This window comes from Nakaseomyces glabratus, chromosome H (genome assembly GCF_010111755.1).
Source record: "Nakaseomyces glabratus chromosome H, complete sequence".
In the NCBI taxonomy this organism is placed as follows: Eukaryota; Fungi; Ascomycota; class Saccharomycetes; order Saccharomycetales; family Saccharomycetaceae; genus Nakaseomyces; species Nakaseomyces glabratus.
The window spans coordinates 721,451-738,798 of NC_088958.1; the positions used below are offsets into that span (position 1 = coordinate 721,451).

The 17,348-nt window shown below is 36.9% G+C and overlaps 8 protein-coding genes across 8 annotated transcripts; 4 read left to right on the forward strand and 4 right to left on the reverse strand.

Annotated features, from left to right (window-relative positions):
• Positions 1–915: 915 nt before the first annotated feature.
• GVI51_H07249 (uncharacterized protein) lies at positions 916–1,365 on the forward strand (the record flags this gene model as incomplete). The annotated part of the gene is made up of 1 exon (XM_447116.1): positions 916–1,365. The coding sequence occupies one exon, from the start codon at positions 916–918 to the stop codon at positions 1,363–1,365; it is 450 nt and encodes a 149-aa protein (XP_447116.1).
• A 352-nt stretch (positions 1,366–1,717) lies between these two features.
• Positions 1,718–3,355, reverse strand: PHO8 (alkaline phosphatase PHO8; the record flags this gene model as incomplete). The annotated part of the gene is made up of 1 exon (XM_447117.1): positions 1,718–3,355. The coding sequence occupies one exon, from the start codon at positions 3,353–3,355 to the stop codon at positions 1,718–1,720; it is 1,638 nt and encodes a 545-aa protein (XP_447117.1).
• Positions 3,356–4,327: 972 nt separating this feature from the next.
• On the reverse strand, positions 4,328–4,759 carry CWC21 (U2-type spliceosomal complex subunit CWC21; the record flags this gene model as incomplete). Its single annotated transcript, XM_447118.1, has 1 exon — positions 4,328–4,759. One exon carries the CDS (start codon positions 4,757–4,759, stop codon positions 4,328–4,330), a length of 432 nt encoding a protein of 143 aa, XP_447118.1.
• A 1,355-nt stretch (positions 4,760–6,114) lies between these two features.
• On the forward strand, positions 6,115–7,506 carry KRE2 (alpha-1,2-mannosyltransferase KRE2; the record flags this gene model as incomplete). The annotated part of the gene is made up of 1 exon (XM_447119.1): positions 6,115–7,506. One exon carries the CDS (start codon positions 6,115–6,117, stop codon positions 7,504–7,506), a length of 1,392 nt encoding a protein of 463 aa, XP_447119.1.
• Positions 7,507–8,081: 575 nt separating this feature from the next.
• Positions 8,082–9,224, forward strand: CNS1 (HSP70/90 family co-chaperone CNS1; the record flags this gene model as incomplete). The annotated part of the gene is made up of 1 exon (XM_447120.1): positions 8,082–9,224. One exon carries the CDS (start codon positions 8,082–8,084, stop codon positions 9,222–9,224), a length of 1,143 nt encoding a protein of 380 aa, XP_447120.1.
• A 204-nt stretch (positions 9,225–9,428) lies between these two features.
• SLI15 (Sli15p) lies at positions 9,429–11,609 on the reverse strand (the record flags this gene model as incomplete). Its single annotated transcript, XM_447121.1, has 1 exon — positions 9,429–11,609. The coding sequence occupies one exon, from the start codon at positions 11,607–11,609 to the stop codon at positions 9,429–9,431; it is 2,181 nt and encodes a 726-aa protein (XP_447121.1).
• Positions 11,610–12,155: 546 nt separating this feature from the next.
• Positions 12,156–12,836, reverse strand: ICS2 (Ics2p; the record flags this gene model as incomplete). Its single annotated transcript, XM_447122.1, has 1 exon — positions 12,156–12,836. The coding sequence occupies one exon, from the start codon at positions 12,834–12,836 to the stop codon at positions 12,156–12,158; it is 681 nt and encodes a 226-aa protein (XP_447122.1).
• A 2,792-nt stretch (positions 12,837–15,628) lies between these two features.
• Positions 15,629–17,164, forward strand: AMN1 (Amn1p; the record flags this gene model as incomplete). Its single annotated transcript, XM_447123.1, has 1 exon — positions 15,629–17,164. One exon carries the CDS (start codon positions 15,629–15,631, stop codon positions 17,162–17,164), a length of 1,536 nt encoding a protein of 511 aa, XP_447123.1.
• Between the last annotated feature and the right edge of the window lie 184 nt (positions 17,165–17,348).

Here is a 17,348-nt window from a genome sequence, read left to right on the forward strand (position 1 = left end):
CTTGTACCCGATACCTTGCACAGTACCTGATATGGCGCAGTGCAACACAGTGTGAGAGAACATTATCAAGTAGAAAGCACCGTAGCAACCCTTGGCTCCCATTGTTCTCTGTCGCCATTGTTCTCCTTTTCGAGCATGTTTACCACTGAGCTACACACTTTTCTCAGCCAGCCCATTGTCCGCACTGGGTACATTTCCCACTCCCCCCTCCATTGTCCAGAGAGTATTCTGAGTCTCTCCACACACACACCGGCTTCTATCGGATATTACTGCACCTGCCAGTGAAAGTACCGTAGGGGGCACAGTATTTCCGCTTTCGGATATAACTTTTTCCTCTCGCAAGAACTGGGAAAGCTGTTCTGCACCCTCGTCCCACTAGCGCGCCAGGCCCTAAGAATTGCTCGTAGTGGGGACTCACAACCAATCATGGGATTTCCTAATTGGGTCGTTTACAAGCCTGTACTCTTGATTACTAAAGCAGACGACGAAGTTTGCCTACTGCCAACTCGTCCAGGTGGGCACAGAAAGAGCTGCATTCCTTTTCTCTCACTCACTCTCGCCTTGAAAGAAAAAATTAATTTTTTTTCACTTCGAGGGAAAAGGTCTCGATGGCTTCCCATAGAGCTCCATTGTGTGGTAATTGTTGGAATTTTAATGATTTCTGTTAGAATTCGGTGATTAGGGAAATTACAAAAGAAGTTGATGATGTCATATTAGCCATTGCCATCATAGTGTGTAGCTAATTTTAAATATTATTATCTATATCGCTGATAACACCAAAAGTGACAGGAACATTCCAATTGAGAGCATCAAGGAACGTATATATATAAAAGACATAATTCCTTTGTCCTTGGAACTTGGTACCTAGGCGCACCCCTAAAAAAAACCAGACAGAGATAGGTATAATAGCCAGCGATGACTCGAGTTGATCCGGTTAGTGCAATGCGGTTGGCGGAAGAAATCGCCAAGAGGCAGGAGGTGCTCATATATACCAGGTACCAGAACAATATCGAGTACTACCGGGAGTTGCAGAGACAGGCGGACGAGATGTCTGTCAGCGATGAGGTACAGAGCCAGATCAGCGGAGTCGATGACTACCTCGCGACTACCGCGAAATTGTACGAGCTCTCTGGCAATTGCAAGGAGAACAAGACCCACACCAACACAAACTATGATAGCAATACACAAGACAAGATAGCTCGGTCACCGATGCCGAATGTCAACTGCATCGATGGGGGCTGTGCTATAGATAAGCCGCACAGCGATAGCAAATCTACATTCACGCCATCTACCTATGTGTCATGCCCTTTCCCATTACAAGATCCTCGCTTCAAAGTTATAGACGTATTCCTAAATGAAAATTAATGCCAATCGATAATCTACCAAATAACCTCCACTTAATCAATTCCACTAGGCGGGTTCATTCTACATTCTTTCAATGAAACATGATAAACACTCCATGAAATCTAAACTATTCATATCGTTGCTGGTTTTTTCTAATTTTTAACTTACTACTAATAATATTCCCTTAGTCTAATTAATATTATAAAGCATTTTTTAAAACTTAATTTCAATCACTTATAAACCCATAAAGAGATATATTATTATAGCATCATCGAAATTGCATATTCCGATGTTCATCGATTAGCATTGAATCTAAAAGTATGCAAGTTGTCACAGTAGATACAAAATATGTGAATCGTTATGAATAATTTAATTATATTCCAACAGTACTGGCAGGGTGATATTCGTCAATATAGATATTACCTTGCTTTCTTGGAGAATGATCGGTATCCTTGATACGCTTTGTAACTTCCTCAAGATCCAATTCCAGGTAATCCCTCATGAAATGACCTATCTCAATATTTTCATGATTTCCTTGCAACTTACTTAGCAGATACTGCCACGATTTAGGCCTGTTAGAGTATGCATATATGTTTACATCTACTGCACTATGGCCATGCGTAGACCATCCAATTTGTGCTCTAAACGAAATCATATCATTCAACTTATATTGAATATCTTCCACATTTGTCATATTGCTCAAGTCTTCAACGTCACTATCAGAATAGTCACCAATATTCATTATCTTTTCAAACACCTCCTTCTCAATGAAACGCTTTTTGTCGTTGCCTTTGTAATTAGCAATCTTGTGCTTCAAATATTCACCAGAGTGCTTGCTATTGAATAATACTTCCGGATACCACACATATTCCGGATAAGAGACCGTTACCTGTCTGGCAGTCACCAGACCTCCAGTTTCATGATCTGATGTCGATATTATGACAGTTTCTGTATCAGATTCTTTGGCAAACTCTAAAGCCGCTTTGAATGCCTTGTCAAATGCCATCACTTCACGAACCTGTGCTGCAGGATCATTTTGATGTCCTGCATGGTCAATTCTTGAGCCCTCTATCATGATAAAAAATCCTTTATCCGAGTGCTTTGAGGCATCATTTAAGGCAGTTAGAGCCGTGATCGTTTGCTCTTCAAGTGATGGATACTCTTTATCAGATCTATCAATTTCAAATGGGATATCAAAATCAGCAAATAAACCTAACAATGGCAGTGTGACATTCTTACCCATTTTTAGGTCATCGAAATCATTTCTGTTACCAGCATATTGCCATCCGTTTTCAATAGCCTCTTCGATTAAGTTTCTGTCATCTTGACGTAAACCTCTACGACCATACCTTGGATCATTAGTACCGGAGGGATAAAAATGTGTTCTGCCACCACCCATCATAAGATCTACCATTCGTCCTAGTGGGTAGTTACCTAGTTGTTGTTCGGCGATCTGATCTTCTTGAAACCTGTAGTCCACATGCGAACTAAATGCAGCTGGTGTAGCATCAGTTAACCTAGTTGTAACTACCAATCCAGTTAGGTATCCTTTGAGCTTTGCTGCTTCTAACAAAGTACCACATGGTGTCTTGTCCGGTCCAACACCTGTACCACTATTATAGGTCTTCATACCACACGAAAATGCTGTTGCTCCTGCAGAAGAATCTGTAACTAAAGAATTGTACGATCTTGTTCTTGAAGAGCCAATTAAGTGTCTATCCAACTCTAAGATGTCGTCGATATCTAATCCTTGTACATACTGTCTGTACGACCTAGTCAGTGACAGTGAGGCTGGTCCCATACCATCGGTCACAAAGAAGATGACATTCTTCTTCTTTGCATGGGAATTCCAGTGAAGACTCTCAGATATAACATCCGGGTACCATATATGCAGAAATGTGAAAAAAACTAAAACTGTTGTGAGAATGTACTTCAATCCATACTTGAAATATTTTTTATGACGCTTATTTTGAGATGTCAGTAATGACTCCCGCTCAGTATTTCTGATCATGATTCTAAAGATTACTGCAATAGAAAGTATCTATCAAATATTACCTGATTAAAGTTAGTCGATGCTTAAATGAGCGTATTTTAGCAATAAATGTAAATCTCTGTGTCCTCTTTGTAATTTCCAAAAAGATTACGAACACTGTTTAGAAAGAATACCTGTTCCTATTTAAATACCAAAAAGATGTCCGTTTGAAACAGATCTGATTCACTTACCAATGCCTGTGTGTCAAAAATCCGAGTACGGAAAGGGAGATAAGGATATTTGAATGCAACTTCTGCACACACCAGATTTATGGATAAACAAAAAGCGCAGATTTCGGTGATCGAAGATCCAGGGCTGATTGTATGGTCTCTAATGTTTCTTTTCTTAGAGCTACTCTAAACAGTACATAAGAACGTCTTTTCCAAAGCCTACCTACAAATCCACATCACATACTATCCCGGAATGCTGCAACCGAATGCTGATCGATCGAGTCATCATCAAAACGGGGGTGGTGGGGAAGGGAAAATGTCTCTTGCAAGCCAATTAGCGATTGTGAGAGACTACTCCCTTAGAAAGAAAATGGGTGTAACACTGCTGTGGAGGGAGAGGTAAAGAAAACTTTGACATTCCCGGACAAAGGAAAAAAAAATCACAGAATTTTAACTGCAAGCGATTTTTGTATCCGATTCGGTTTTCCTACTGCACCAGGATATCACCGGACAAAATATGCTGCAGAAACGAGGAGCCAGCTTATGAAACGATGGACTGCACTAAAGACGAGCTGCAAGAAGTGAATATCACGTGATGTTAACGTAGGTTATAACTAAGATATCCATTTCCACGACGTAAAACGTGATTAAATAAGCCTAGTCAATAATCAGCTCTGCTGTTATAAAGTCCATGAGTGATTAAAACCAAAAGGACTGTACTACCCCCCTCCCCCAAAAGCAATACCGTTCAGCTGAAATATAATAGGAGGCGGGTTATATTCTATTTAGATGATTCCGAGCTTCTCTTAGATCTTGGTGTGTATGCTTTCTGGTATTTCTCTTTCTCCTGTAGATCTGCGAGTAGAGTGCTTCGAAGTTTTTCACACTCTTCATCTATCCGTTTGTCAGGCCATTCATCTGGATTCCTATCCTGCTTATCTTCTAGCGAGTCCCTTAGTTCACTCACTTGAACTTCAATTTCTCTTCTCTTGTCGTGTTCCACCAGCACTTTCTTCAACCCATTGTCCTTACTTTCATTCGCAGGCTTGTCAACCTTCTGAGATCTCTTTGTGATCTTCCTGAGCTCGTAGTTCTTGTTCTTCAGCCTAACTATACCGGTCTTGTCGTCCCTGTTGTCGTGAGCAAGCGATCTCTGCACATACCCAGACGTGCTGCTACCTTTAGCAGACTGTAACCCAACACCACGACCCATCTTTATTCTCCAGTTGTGCTAAAAAGTGGGAGAGAGACCGAATAAATAATATATTAGTCTTCTCCTTTCTATATTTGCAATATGTGAACTATCTGAAGTACCTAACGAGCTTTAGAGATATTACCAGCAACCTCGGCGGCTATATCAACTAAAGGGAAATGGTGGAACCGAGATCTGGAAATCTGCAAGTGTTTGTGTGTGTTTGTGTGTGTGCGTGTGTGCGTGTTTTTGAAATTTTCTGAGTAATCCGCACACTATTTTGCCGGGAAAAACTTCAAAAAATGAAAAAGACTGAAAGTTCCGCGATACGAAACTGATCACGCACACTGATACCTCACAATTTTAGTAGAAGATGACCACAAATATCATTCTATACAAACATCATACAATACGATATATTACTGTACGGTACAGCATGTGCGTTGCGTATATAAGCATAACACAAGAACGTATAAGTGTGATAAGACACGATATCAAATATCACATGACGTTTCAATAGCCATTGCCTTCACAAGCACCAAATAATAGTAAAGCAAGAAGTGCTTCAGAAAGAGCCTGTGCTTTTTGATTTTTAATCCTACCGTTTTGAACATTTTGATGCTGTAGCAAGATCCTAGCTTAAGGTTTGGTAGTTCTATTTTGTTTTGTGCAACTTAATTAGGTATTGGAAAGTGCTCTGTGGTCTATTAGCCAGTTTTACAATAGACAAATATACATCATCCCATACTCCATGCAAAATCTATAAATAGAGATTACATAGAGCCAAAGTAAAAGGAGCTCCTTTCCTCGCACATAAGCCCTGGCTCTTTGCATCTTTCTCTTGCAGTACGTAAAGGATTTACCTGGGGGGACCCTAGATACAGAGCAGCAATAATGTCATTTGGAAGACAATTATGTGGGCATGAAATCTCGTTTGAAGAAATTTCTGGCATGAAAAATCTCTAACACTGACCTTCACAGTCCTGACGCATGTTTATTGAAAAGCCTTGGTTGCAGTTTTTTTTTTTTTGGCATTTGTCCATTGGACTTACTGGAAACTCGAGTTACATATATCAAATGATCCACGAATTACTACTATCCCAGTGGTTCGTACGCACCAAGGTTATAATATGTGCTTTTTTTTCCAGGTTCCTTTCCACTTCTGATGATTATCTCTGCTTCATTATCGTGTCTTTGTGCTAATTTTTTTTTTCCTGCTACAACTGACTTTTGACAACTTGGAAAATCATGAACTTTGTTCAGATGAAGTTTGTTCAAAGTCTCATACACTAAAATTATATATTAGCAGCCTTTGCTCTTTTTTTGTAGATTATCCTTAGTGGCCTGTAAACCGACCAACACCATCCTTGAACACAATGGCTATTTTCTTGTCAAAGAGGCTGATCAGGCTATGTGCCATGGTCACCGTGTTGTTGCTACTATTGGCAACTTTGAACACACACCAGTCCAGTTCTCAATATGTGAGCGGTTATCTGCCATCGCAATTGAGGTTACCAGACAGTTCTAACTTTGGCTTCCCTAGTGGTGGTGCCTCCGATGTCACGGTAGGCCAAACCACCGAACTTGAGGACCCTACCAAAGAGCTAGAGGCTGCCAGAGCCAAGGCTGACAAGGATACCGATGCTGGTAATATTTCCAATCCGGACGAGAAGGCACCAGGCGATTCAGGCAAAGCTCTAGAGCAAGCTGCCAATGCTGAGGCCGCTGTTAAGGATATGACCAAGAAGGATATTGAGGAGTACCTGGCCCCATCTTTTGCCAACAAGGGTAAGAGACCAAAGGCCGCCTTTGTCACTCTGATTAGAAACAGAGAGCTAAACGACATCTTGGAACCAATGAACATGGTTGAAAAGAGATTCAACAAGAACTACCATTACCCATGGGTCTTCTTGAACAACGAGCCATTTACCGAAGAATTCAAGGAAACTGTCAAAAAGCATGCCTCTGGTGAAGTTATCTTCGACTTGATTCCTAAGGAGCACTGGGGCTATCCAGATTATGTTGACCAAGATAAGGCCGCTATCGAGAGAAAGAAGATGGCCGACAAGAATATTATCTACGGTGATAGTGAATCTTATAGACACATGTGCCGTTTCCAATCTGGTTTCTTCTGGAGAGAAAAGGCTTTAGAAGACTTTGACTGGTACTGGAGAGTCGAACCAAGCACAAAGATTTACTGTGATATTCCTTACGATCCATTCCAATACATGCAAGACAACAAGAAGGCCTATGGTTTCACAATCACTATCCATGAATACAGATCTACTATCGAATCTCTTTGGAAGACCGTCAAAAACTTCATCAAGGACTTCCCTCAGTACTTGGCCAAGGATAACTTGGAGAAGTTTGTCTCTGAAGACAACTTAGAAGAATACAACTTGTGCCACTTCTGGTCTAACTTCGAGATCGCTAACTTGAACGTTTGGAGATCACCAGCTTACAGAGATTTCTTTGATTACCTAGATAAGACTGGTAACTTTTTCTATGAGAGATGGGGTGATGCTCCTGTCCATTCTATTTTTGTCTCTTTGTTCTTACCAAAGAGCTACTTACACTATTTCAACGATTTTGGCTACTACCATCCTCCTTATAACCACTGTCCAATTGACAATGAAATTTTCAGAGACAGAAACTGTGACTGTACTCAAAAGGATGACTTCACCTTCAAGGGTTATTCTTGTGGTATTCAATACCATAATGCTCAAGGTATCAAGAAACCAAGCAATTGGGAAGATTACAGCGATTAAGATGTAGCAAGTTCTCTACCGCTTTGATAACTCTCAGTCTCTGTTAGACTTGTATTGGATAATATCCATTTGAATCTAATCACGATGAGTGCTGGAATTTAATTGTTTGCATCGAGATTTTAAAAATGGCAATTTTTTATTTAGAAGCAAAATACCATATAAGATACTTTTACTCTTGTGATGCTAATGTACTCTAATGCCAGATAAGCTGGTTGACATTAGCTGTTTCGACTAGGAAAAAAAAAAAATTTCAGAAAACATTTTCTAAAAAACCAGCTGCTTTTCAGTGTAATTCATTTGATATCAATAATACATTTTATACTCAAATCTTATATATATAATTGAATTTTATGATAACTAATTGGATGAGTTACTTTTTATTTCTTCACGAATGGAGTGGCATAATTATGTATCAAAGCTTAAGCAATTGCTCTATGTAGCTTGAGCGTCGCTATATTTTTGAAAAAATTAAAAAATTTCTTGCGATGAGCTTCGAGTATAAAATATAAAACTCTAATCAAAATCCAAGTGACTTCTTGAGAAAGCATAAGAGGAACAGAAACCTAATCTTTGAGATGTCTTCAACCAAAAAAGAATATAAGAAACCCCAAAAATATGTTCCTGGGATTAATGATCCCATACTGCCTCCACAATTGGCCGAATTTCAAGACAAAAGCACTGATGAGGTGCTTACCGAGTTAAACAGAATGCCCTTTTTTATGACTAAGTTGGATAATTCTGATGGTGATGGTGGTGAAAATGTCGAACTTGAAGCTTTGAAAGCACTAGCATATGAAGGTGAACCACATGAAATTGCAGAAAACTTTAAAAAACAAGGTAACGATCTATACAAAGTTAAGAGATTTCGTGACGCCAGAGAGCTATACAGCAAAGGTATTGATGTTAAATGTCAAGTAAACACCATTAATGAATCTCTTTATGCAAATAGAGCTGCCTGTGAACTAGAAATAAAAAACTACCGTCGCTGCATCAATGACTGTAAACAGGCACTACAACTGAATCCCAAAAATATTAAATGTTACTATAGAATTGCCAAAGCCTTTACTGCGCTCGAAAGATTAGATGAAGCTTTAGAGTCAATCGAGTTTGGCGAAAAAATTGATAATACCAACAAATCCCTCAAGACTTTGAAACTTCATATTGAAACCAAACAATTAGAAATTGAGGCAAGAAGACTAAAACTTGAAAATGAAAAGAAAGAAAGGGAAAACTATCAATTTATTCTAAACAGTGCTATTGAATTGCGGAATATCACAAATATAAAAACCTCCAAACCGGCAGAACTTCTTCGAGAAGCTAGTATTAAGCTGGAAAACCCACTCGAATTAGAATCTCAACTAATCATCCCGGCTGTTGTTCTATTCCCGCTGTCTGACGAGTTTGACTTTATTGCTGAGGTTGGAGAACTTTCAACTGTACAGGATGTTATAGATATTTTAATGGAAAGGCCTCCAGAGTGGTTTGAAAGACCAGAACACAAGGGTTATTCCTCAAAATCTCTACTGGCTTTTATGGAAACCGAAGGTGGTGGCCTTGTTAAAGCTGGTAAGAAATTAACATTCCATGACATTTTAAGGAAAGAAAAACCAAATGTCCCTCTATTCGATTCTGCATTAAAGGTCTTTTTAGTTCCAAAAGACCAGAGCGACGACTGGCTTTCTAAATGGGATAAGGAAAAAGCACTAGCTCGCCGTTAGGAAATCACTAAGATATAAATTCAACAATTGAAATTTAGTTAAGCAGATAAATAGATAATTAATTTAACGCCAACAACTAATATGGCACAACCCCCTTTTCCCAACATAACGATATACTGGATATTACCCATGCAAGTGCATAAATGTATTTTAGTACATAAAATAATACAAATATTTACTAGCATCTACTATAATTAAGCTTTTTTAGTGTTTGGATTTTAGTTTAGCCATTCTAGTGGGACTGAATATTTCTTCTGGTTTCAAAGGATATGCTGGTCCAAATATATCATTTGGATCCAAACCGGCCTGATCAACAAGTGCCTTCTTCAAATTTGCAGTCTCTGCCCAAGTGGCCAGCACCAAGGTATCATCCGCTTCCGAATCTGAATAAATTTCTGGTAAAGTAGCATCACCAACATTCTCCTCTTGGTTTCGAGTACTCTCGCCAATAATGATTCTATGATCAACAGTATTGATTGTATCCAGAATTCCTTTCATTTCACTATTTGTATCATTGTGAGTTTTATCGCGGTATCGAATAAAATTACTTCCATCAAGAGAAGTATCAACATTTTTCTTGTTGCTGTCTTTTATTTCACTTGCCGGTTTCGTTCTTTTCTTAAGGTCTTCATATATTTGTGATTTCCTCTTTTGTAACTCAGTCCTTCTTCTATGATGATCTTGTTGGCTCCTCATGACTTCAGATAACCTTTTGTTCAACTTCTTCTTTAATTCATTCTTCTTTGATTCCAAACTAGGCAAAAGTTGAAAGTTAGTTAATCTATCATTTTTATGCTTTGCAGGATCCTTTGAGTCCAATTTATGGTGTAATTTAGCAACTCGTTTTGGGGATCCTCTGTTACTGAGCTTTAACAAACTTGATTCAGTTGGCGATGTGATTGTATTACCAGATTTAATCCTAATTGGAGTTAATCTTTCTGTAGGCTTCATTTTATTTAGATATATTCCATGACTAGACTTATTGCTGTGTAAATTAACTTTATTATTTCCATCATTGAGTTCTGATCTTCCATTTGGGATTAATCTACTAGTCACAGTAGATAAAGATTTTACGTCTATTCTGGGCTGTAATGATTTTCGCATGCCTTTGTTAGTGGCAATTGAAGTTGAAGATGATACGATCTGAGCTTTAGAGTCATTACTTAGCAAGGTTTTAGGAGAATTCAACTCAAAAATACCTTTCAGTGTTTCATTCATTGATGTATCCACTTGACCTGAGGTGGTCTTTATAATCCCCTTGCCTGCAAGTGAATTACGCTTTCTAGTTGGAGAATACATACTTTTTGAATCGGAATATGGTTTATAAGTTTTCGTTATCTTTTTCTCAAAAGATTTAGTCGGAACCTTTGCTAGACGCTCAAAAACATTATCACTAGCTGATATCTTTCTATTTTTCTCTGAACTCTCATTTAGATTTTGCTTACTGGAATCCAAACGTACATCTTTGATAGTTAATGGCATTTCTGACTTCAAATTGTGAAGTTTGTTAGACTTAGACATAGAACCCAATTTTGAAACTTCCTGATTATTACTTTGCTTATCAGGTGAGGACTTGATCACATATGTCTCTTTGGTCGGCAGTGGTATAAACATATTAGACCTCTTTCGTAAAACTCTTTCCTTATTAGTGAAAGATTTGCTACTAATTTTTGTCTCCGACTCTGCTTTATTTTTGTCATTATTAGACAAAATACTTGTATCTTCACCTTCTTTTGTAGTGGTTTGATTATGTGTATCAATGATATTGTGATTTTGGTGTTTTAAAGTCTCATTAATATTTGAAGACAAATTTGAAAATGACTTATTTGATTTAAATGGGGACCATTCAGATTTTGTAGGAGAACCTGACTTACTGTCTTTTTCCTTTAAACTGCTACTATTTGCAATAGTTACATCATTACTTGTTAAACCATTTTCATCTTTTTTCTCTATTGACATAGACTTTGGTGTAATACTAGGAATACCACTCTCTCTCTTTATAGGCGTATTAACTAAGTCCTTATTTTTTTTAGGTGCAGCACTGCTCAAAGTGGCTTTAACATTGAATACAGTCGAATTATCTTCAGAAAGTGGGTTAACTTCGATCGATTTCAGTTCGTTTCTAGTTGAGTTATCGTCTTTACTGTCAGGCTTTGTATCCAAGTGTTCAATATTTTTTGTTTTTATTATTAGTGATCTATTCTTATCTGCTGGAAGTATTGATATACCCAAAAGCGAAAAATCAATATCACTTAAGATCTCATTTATAGCATCTTGCCCATCGCAAGATATGTTATTCAGCTTATTCAGAGATTCAATAATCGACCTTGAGCCGCCAGGAATCGCTTTAGTTTTCTTCTTAGCTGCGTTGATAGCCCAGTCCATTTGGCTACACTGCTGTCGGGACACCACTTAACGCGTATTTCTCTCAATGTTTCAGGCCTTTTTCTTCTCAACTATACAGCTCCAACCAGTAGTGAATCCAATTTATGTCTACCAAGATATTATCAATGGTATTCATGAATACTACCGATATAACCATTGACCCCAACGACCGAAACGAAGCATTCAAACATGCGATGAGTTACTATAGTTGTGCATTAGCAAGTGATCTAAAGATCTGACTACTCACCGGTCCGTAATATTACGTCATAAACGATATTTTAAAAACTGCAAGAGTCTTATTATATTATAATATATTATATTATATTCACTAACTAATTCAATTTAAACATTCTGTATAAACAGCAAATAATGTTGTTTATTTGACAACTATAATAGCTTATACTTTCAACAATACAAGTAGCATCGCTTGGTGCAATTAATAGCTACAAGATTGTAAAAAATTGAAACAACAATTATAGTTTTACACTTCTTTTTAAACAATTTATAACTTATCTATCGTTAAACTTTTGGGTAACTAAAAACTTTCTATTCGTTAAGGTTTTCTGTTATCTTTCCTAGATCAATTAGAGGTGGTGGTGTATCGTTGATATCAGCGAACACTTTACCGGAGATATCCAATCTGTTTTTTTCAGCAAATTCAGTCAAGCTATTTGCGACACCTACTACTGTGTTTCTTCGTAATTGTTCTTTCGTGTCTCTTATTGTAGTCTCAGGACTTAACTGGTGCTTATATGAAATGATGTCTGATGTAGGAGAGGAAAGGTAAAATACGCCTTCGTCTTCTCTATAAATATCACTGTTGTGATCCGGTGTCTTGGGCAAATATAGCTCCTCTGGTGTACTCACCGAAATAGCATTACTCTTACGATGTTTATACCGCCTTGGAGATCCCGATGGGGTGATGGGCGGAGGAGTCTTCGGTAATTCGTAGTTTTCAGAGTGAGAACTGGGAAAACTATCTCTAGTTGAATATGTGTAATTGCTAAACACCCGATGATCATCTGCCGAATCATTTGAGATAGTTCTAATTGTAACTCGATCATCAGGTGGATGACTATTACCTAAATTTTGTGATTTGTCGTTGCTTTGAACTTGAGGGAAGTTAAACTTTTTAAGCCTATCAACTATACCTCTGTTTCGACGTTTCGACTCAGAAGGGCTTTTCTCCTTGGACTCAAAAGAGAACTGTGGCAGATAAGATTTCATAGTTGAAATTCTTAAGAGTGGTATTATTGGAAATGGGTATCGGAGAGGTTAATGAATATTAAAGAAAGAATATTGATAAAATAGGGTCCTTAGTTTTATAATATGGTCAAATATTTCCTTGAAGGTCCTACTGTGTAGCAGCGGTTCTCACAAAAATTATTTTGTACAATAATTTAACTGAAATTACGACTTTTATTGCAATAATCAAAAAATAATTTAAAAAAATATGAACCTGATGGCTACCTTATAGCCAACCTCACACTAATGAACTAATTTTCTTTATGGCCTTCTTTTATTTTTGCCTTGCCTGAATAAATTGAACAATGGAATTCATACATCGATAATGATGACTACAAATAAGATCGAAAAAATGTTGCTAAATTATATATTTCTATTATATTTCTTGGTTTTTTTTTTTTTATTTTCCAATTACATATAGGGTGACTCGTTTTGACTAAAAACTATGTGGCATTTTCACTTAACAAAGTATACTCTTAAGGTTTCCATTTCTTTTTTTCTTTGTTTCACTAAATCATTTACAAGAAAAAGGATATACAACCCACTGAAAAAGAATTCTAGCAACCTTCTATGGCAGAACTCGCAAAGTTAACTACTCAAAGCTTCACTATTTGAATTTTAATTTATGGCTAGAATGACTATATATTCCAATTATTATATTATTTTTCTTTTTCATAGTCATCTACATTCTGTTTTCCTCTCCCTCTCCGAGGATTTCTCTGTAGCAACGGTAGTTTCCCATTGTTTCTTTTTCTCCCGAAGGGTCTGTTAATTTAGAATTCTAGAATTCTGAACAACAAGGCGTACGTATGTGGGGGGGGGGGGGGAGTTTGAGTTTTATATGAATTTATTGCGCACATTTAACCAATATCTAACTGTGTGCTCAACATACCACCATAGGCACTCTATGAACAGCGAGACTATTGTTTTTTTGTTGAATTGAACTAAGAGAAAGATCACAAAAAGAACAGCAATAAGAAAAGGACAGAAAGAGATACAGATTCACAGTATTTCGAAAAAGATAAAAAAAGATAACAACAGCACATCACAATATAGAACTGAAAGCATACACAACTATATGTATGCTTCTAGGACAGTTCCTCTATGTATTTTTTTTTTTTACTTCTGTTTCTCGCTATACAGCCATGCAGATGTGTGTGACGTTGCAAGAGTTCTTATACCTCACTTGGTGAATACATACGTAGCCATGTGCATTCGTAACACGGGATCAGAATAAAACGTAGTACGTGATATAATAACCATGTGATTTGCTCTATTAACCTTTTTGAACATGGGCATGCAGAAGAAGCATTATACTGCTACACGAATACTATGCCCAGCACAAAAACCAAATAACTCTGTCTTTTTAAGTAAATTGACGCAGTGGATTTCCGTCCTGTTTACTGCTAAGAGTCTTGGGCACTGACAATCAGCTGCAGGGGAGATGATGTACGGCTATTTTTTTTCGCTGGGCTTGGTCTTTGCTGGAGGAGCCTGCTGGGGTGAAGGAAGGGGCGGGCCAGTTGGTGCCAGTTGGTGCCAGTTGGTGGATCGGGGCGAAACAATGTAATCAACACTGAAAGTATCGTACAACTCTCACAAGATGGCAAACTACAGATACTTCTTTTTGTGTGTTTGCTGGTTCACATTTGCCAGCAAGCATAACACAAGTGGAAGAAAGCGTTATAATAACAATTTCATGAGTTGTGAAAAACGCTGTACGTTACTTTCTTAGCTTTCCCATTAGTGGTAATCTTAAGCTGGCTACCCGCCATCTAATGTTATTTCCATCTCTGGTTACTCAGATGCTGTAACTGCATCAGATTAGTATTGCTTTCTCCATGAAACATATGATAACTGCCTGCATCTCCAGTATTTGACACCTTTTTTGGTAGTTTCAGTAAATTGATGGTTACAAGTTATTTCATCCTTATAACAATTCAATTGCGATGTATTTTTGTTTTGTTTGCTAACTAGCAAATATGTGAGTTGCTCCTTGCGTGTTACTTTTACAGGAAGAGAGAGCAGCAGTCTTAACTTGGGTTGTTTATTTACAGTAACATATACATAAATATTGTATATCCCAGTAATATTCCGGCTTAGCAATCTACACTATTTTTGTAAACAGTAAATATCAAGCAATAGAAAATTCAATATTGAAAAAAAAAAAAAAACTCTACTTATTGTGAGTATATATAAAGATATCAAAATCCTAAACTGATTTACACCATTTGATTCCTATTTTTTTACCTTATGACATATAAAAAAAACCAAGTCCATTTTTTTTTATTAATAATTATAATTTGAAAACCATTTAAATTAAAGAAAAAAAAAGCTATACACTATTGCTTTGTTCAACTGAAGATTGTGTGTGTTCTTTTTTGTTTTTTTTCTATCTAATTTCTACCATTTTAATATCAAAGCAAAAACTCTCTCTTTCTTTTAACTAAGAAAAGATCCATTCCTTATACTCAAAAACAATTCTTTTTTATTTTTTTTAAATTCAGCAAAAAAAAGAAGAATTTTATTTACTGGTTTATGCATTTTTTTTGTGAAAAAAGCTTTGTTATACCAACCAGCCGCCAATCAAAAATATAACACTTGGTTTCAAACCCATCCTTTCCTTTAAATTCTAGATAAAATAACTAGAAGCACATCGATTTCTTTTGATCTTTATAAGCGCTTTTTAAATTATTGTGCATCTGAATTATACTATCAAACTCTCGCTAAGAATAGTATTTCATTTAAAAAAAATTGGTCACAATTATCTATAAATGGTATTGCCTGATTCCAACATTATGAAAAATGGTTCAATTAAAAGATTAAGAGATTCTCAGATTGAGAACTCTCCATACAGCAGACCAATCAAGAAGATTACACCAAATTCGTCACATGAAGATCTCAGCGCTACAATCTCAAATGAAGGGAGCTTGAATTTCACTCCCAGGACCAGTCGTCAAGAAAGTCTATATAACATGAAGAAGATATTCCAAAAGACTTATTCACAGACAAAGCTTGGACTCTTTTCAAGCAAAAAGCAAGTTAATACCTTGGAGACTGCCATCCCAACTACTCCAAAGCAACAGTTACCAACCCCAACTACATCACCAGAAAAAAATAACATTTTATGGAGCACTCCAAATAGCTTGACATCTCTTCGTACTATCTCAAATGACCTAGATGATTGCAGAAACAGAAACCTGATTACTGATTTTTCCGAGCTTTCTATCATAAATTCCAGTTCTTCTAGTATTTATTCAACTCAGCAATCTCATCCAATCTTTGAGATTCCGGAAATAGTTGACAATATAGTTAAGCAATTATACCTGATTGAAAACGAACAAGATTTATTAAACGGTCATCATAAAAAAGATGTTAACAGAGAGAATACTTCAACGGTGGTGTCATGCCTTGCTGTTAGTAAGACTTGGAATAAAGTCTCCAAAGGCTATTTGATGCGTGACTTGAAATTTACCAAATCTACTAGTTTGACAAACTTCCTCTCCCAATGCAGTACAAAAAAAACTACACCACAATCATTGATTTTACACAAGATGAGTGACATTAATAACAACAATTCTAGGGGTCTCGAGATAATTATTGATCCAAAGCAGCTAAGGCATCTGGAGTATTACGTTTGTCCAAACATTTTACCACCTGTAAATTGGTTTCAAAGTCTGACCAAACTTGAAAAACTTATCCTTCCAGGAAATAAGCTAATAAATGATAGCTATCTAATCCAGATCTGTAGGTACTTACCAAACTTAAAGGTTTTAGACTTAAGAGCATGTGATAACATAACCGATGCAGGCATCGTAGCAGTTGGAACACATTGCAAGCAACTGGTATCTTGTAATATTGGTCGTCATAGAAATGGTTCAAGTATCACAGGCCTATCAGTTGTTGCACTTGCAAAGAATACAATGATTAGAACACTTGGACTTGCAGGCTGTGATATAACTGATGCTTCTATGTGGGAACTCGCACAGAAATGTGGCAAAAATATTGAGAGATTATCCTTAAACAACTGTAACAAGCTGACTAATTTCTCCCTCCCAATGCTATTTGCCTTCAATTATTTCCCAAATCTTAACGTTCTGGAAATCCAAAATATAGCAAAGATAACGGATGTAAGACATATGGTAAGATATAAAATATGGAAAAGGTCACAACGAATTCCAATTCTAATTAAAGGTTGCGACAGAATTACAAAATTGATACATGAAGAAGAACGCCAAATCAAAGCACAAAGTCTTAAAACAGCCAGAAAGGATATGACTTTGTGGGTTAATCAATTAGAAAATGAATAAGCTAAGTAATTCCCAAAAACCAAAATCAATTCAATTCATTTCCGTTACCCTTTCATTCTTGAATTCCTTACATAGTCGGTATATAGCTTGACTTTAAAATTTATCAAAATACATGCATAACATAAAATTTAATATCTTAATCCTTTAGCACCACAATATATGGGAACTGTAGAACCTGCATTGG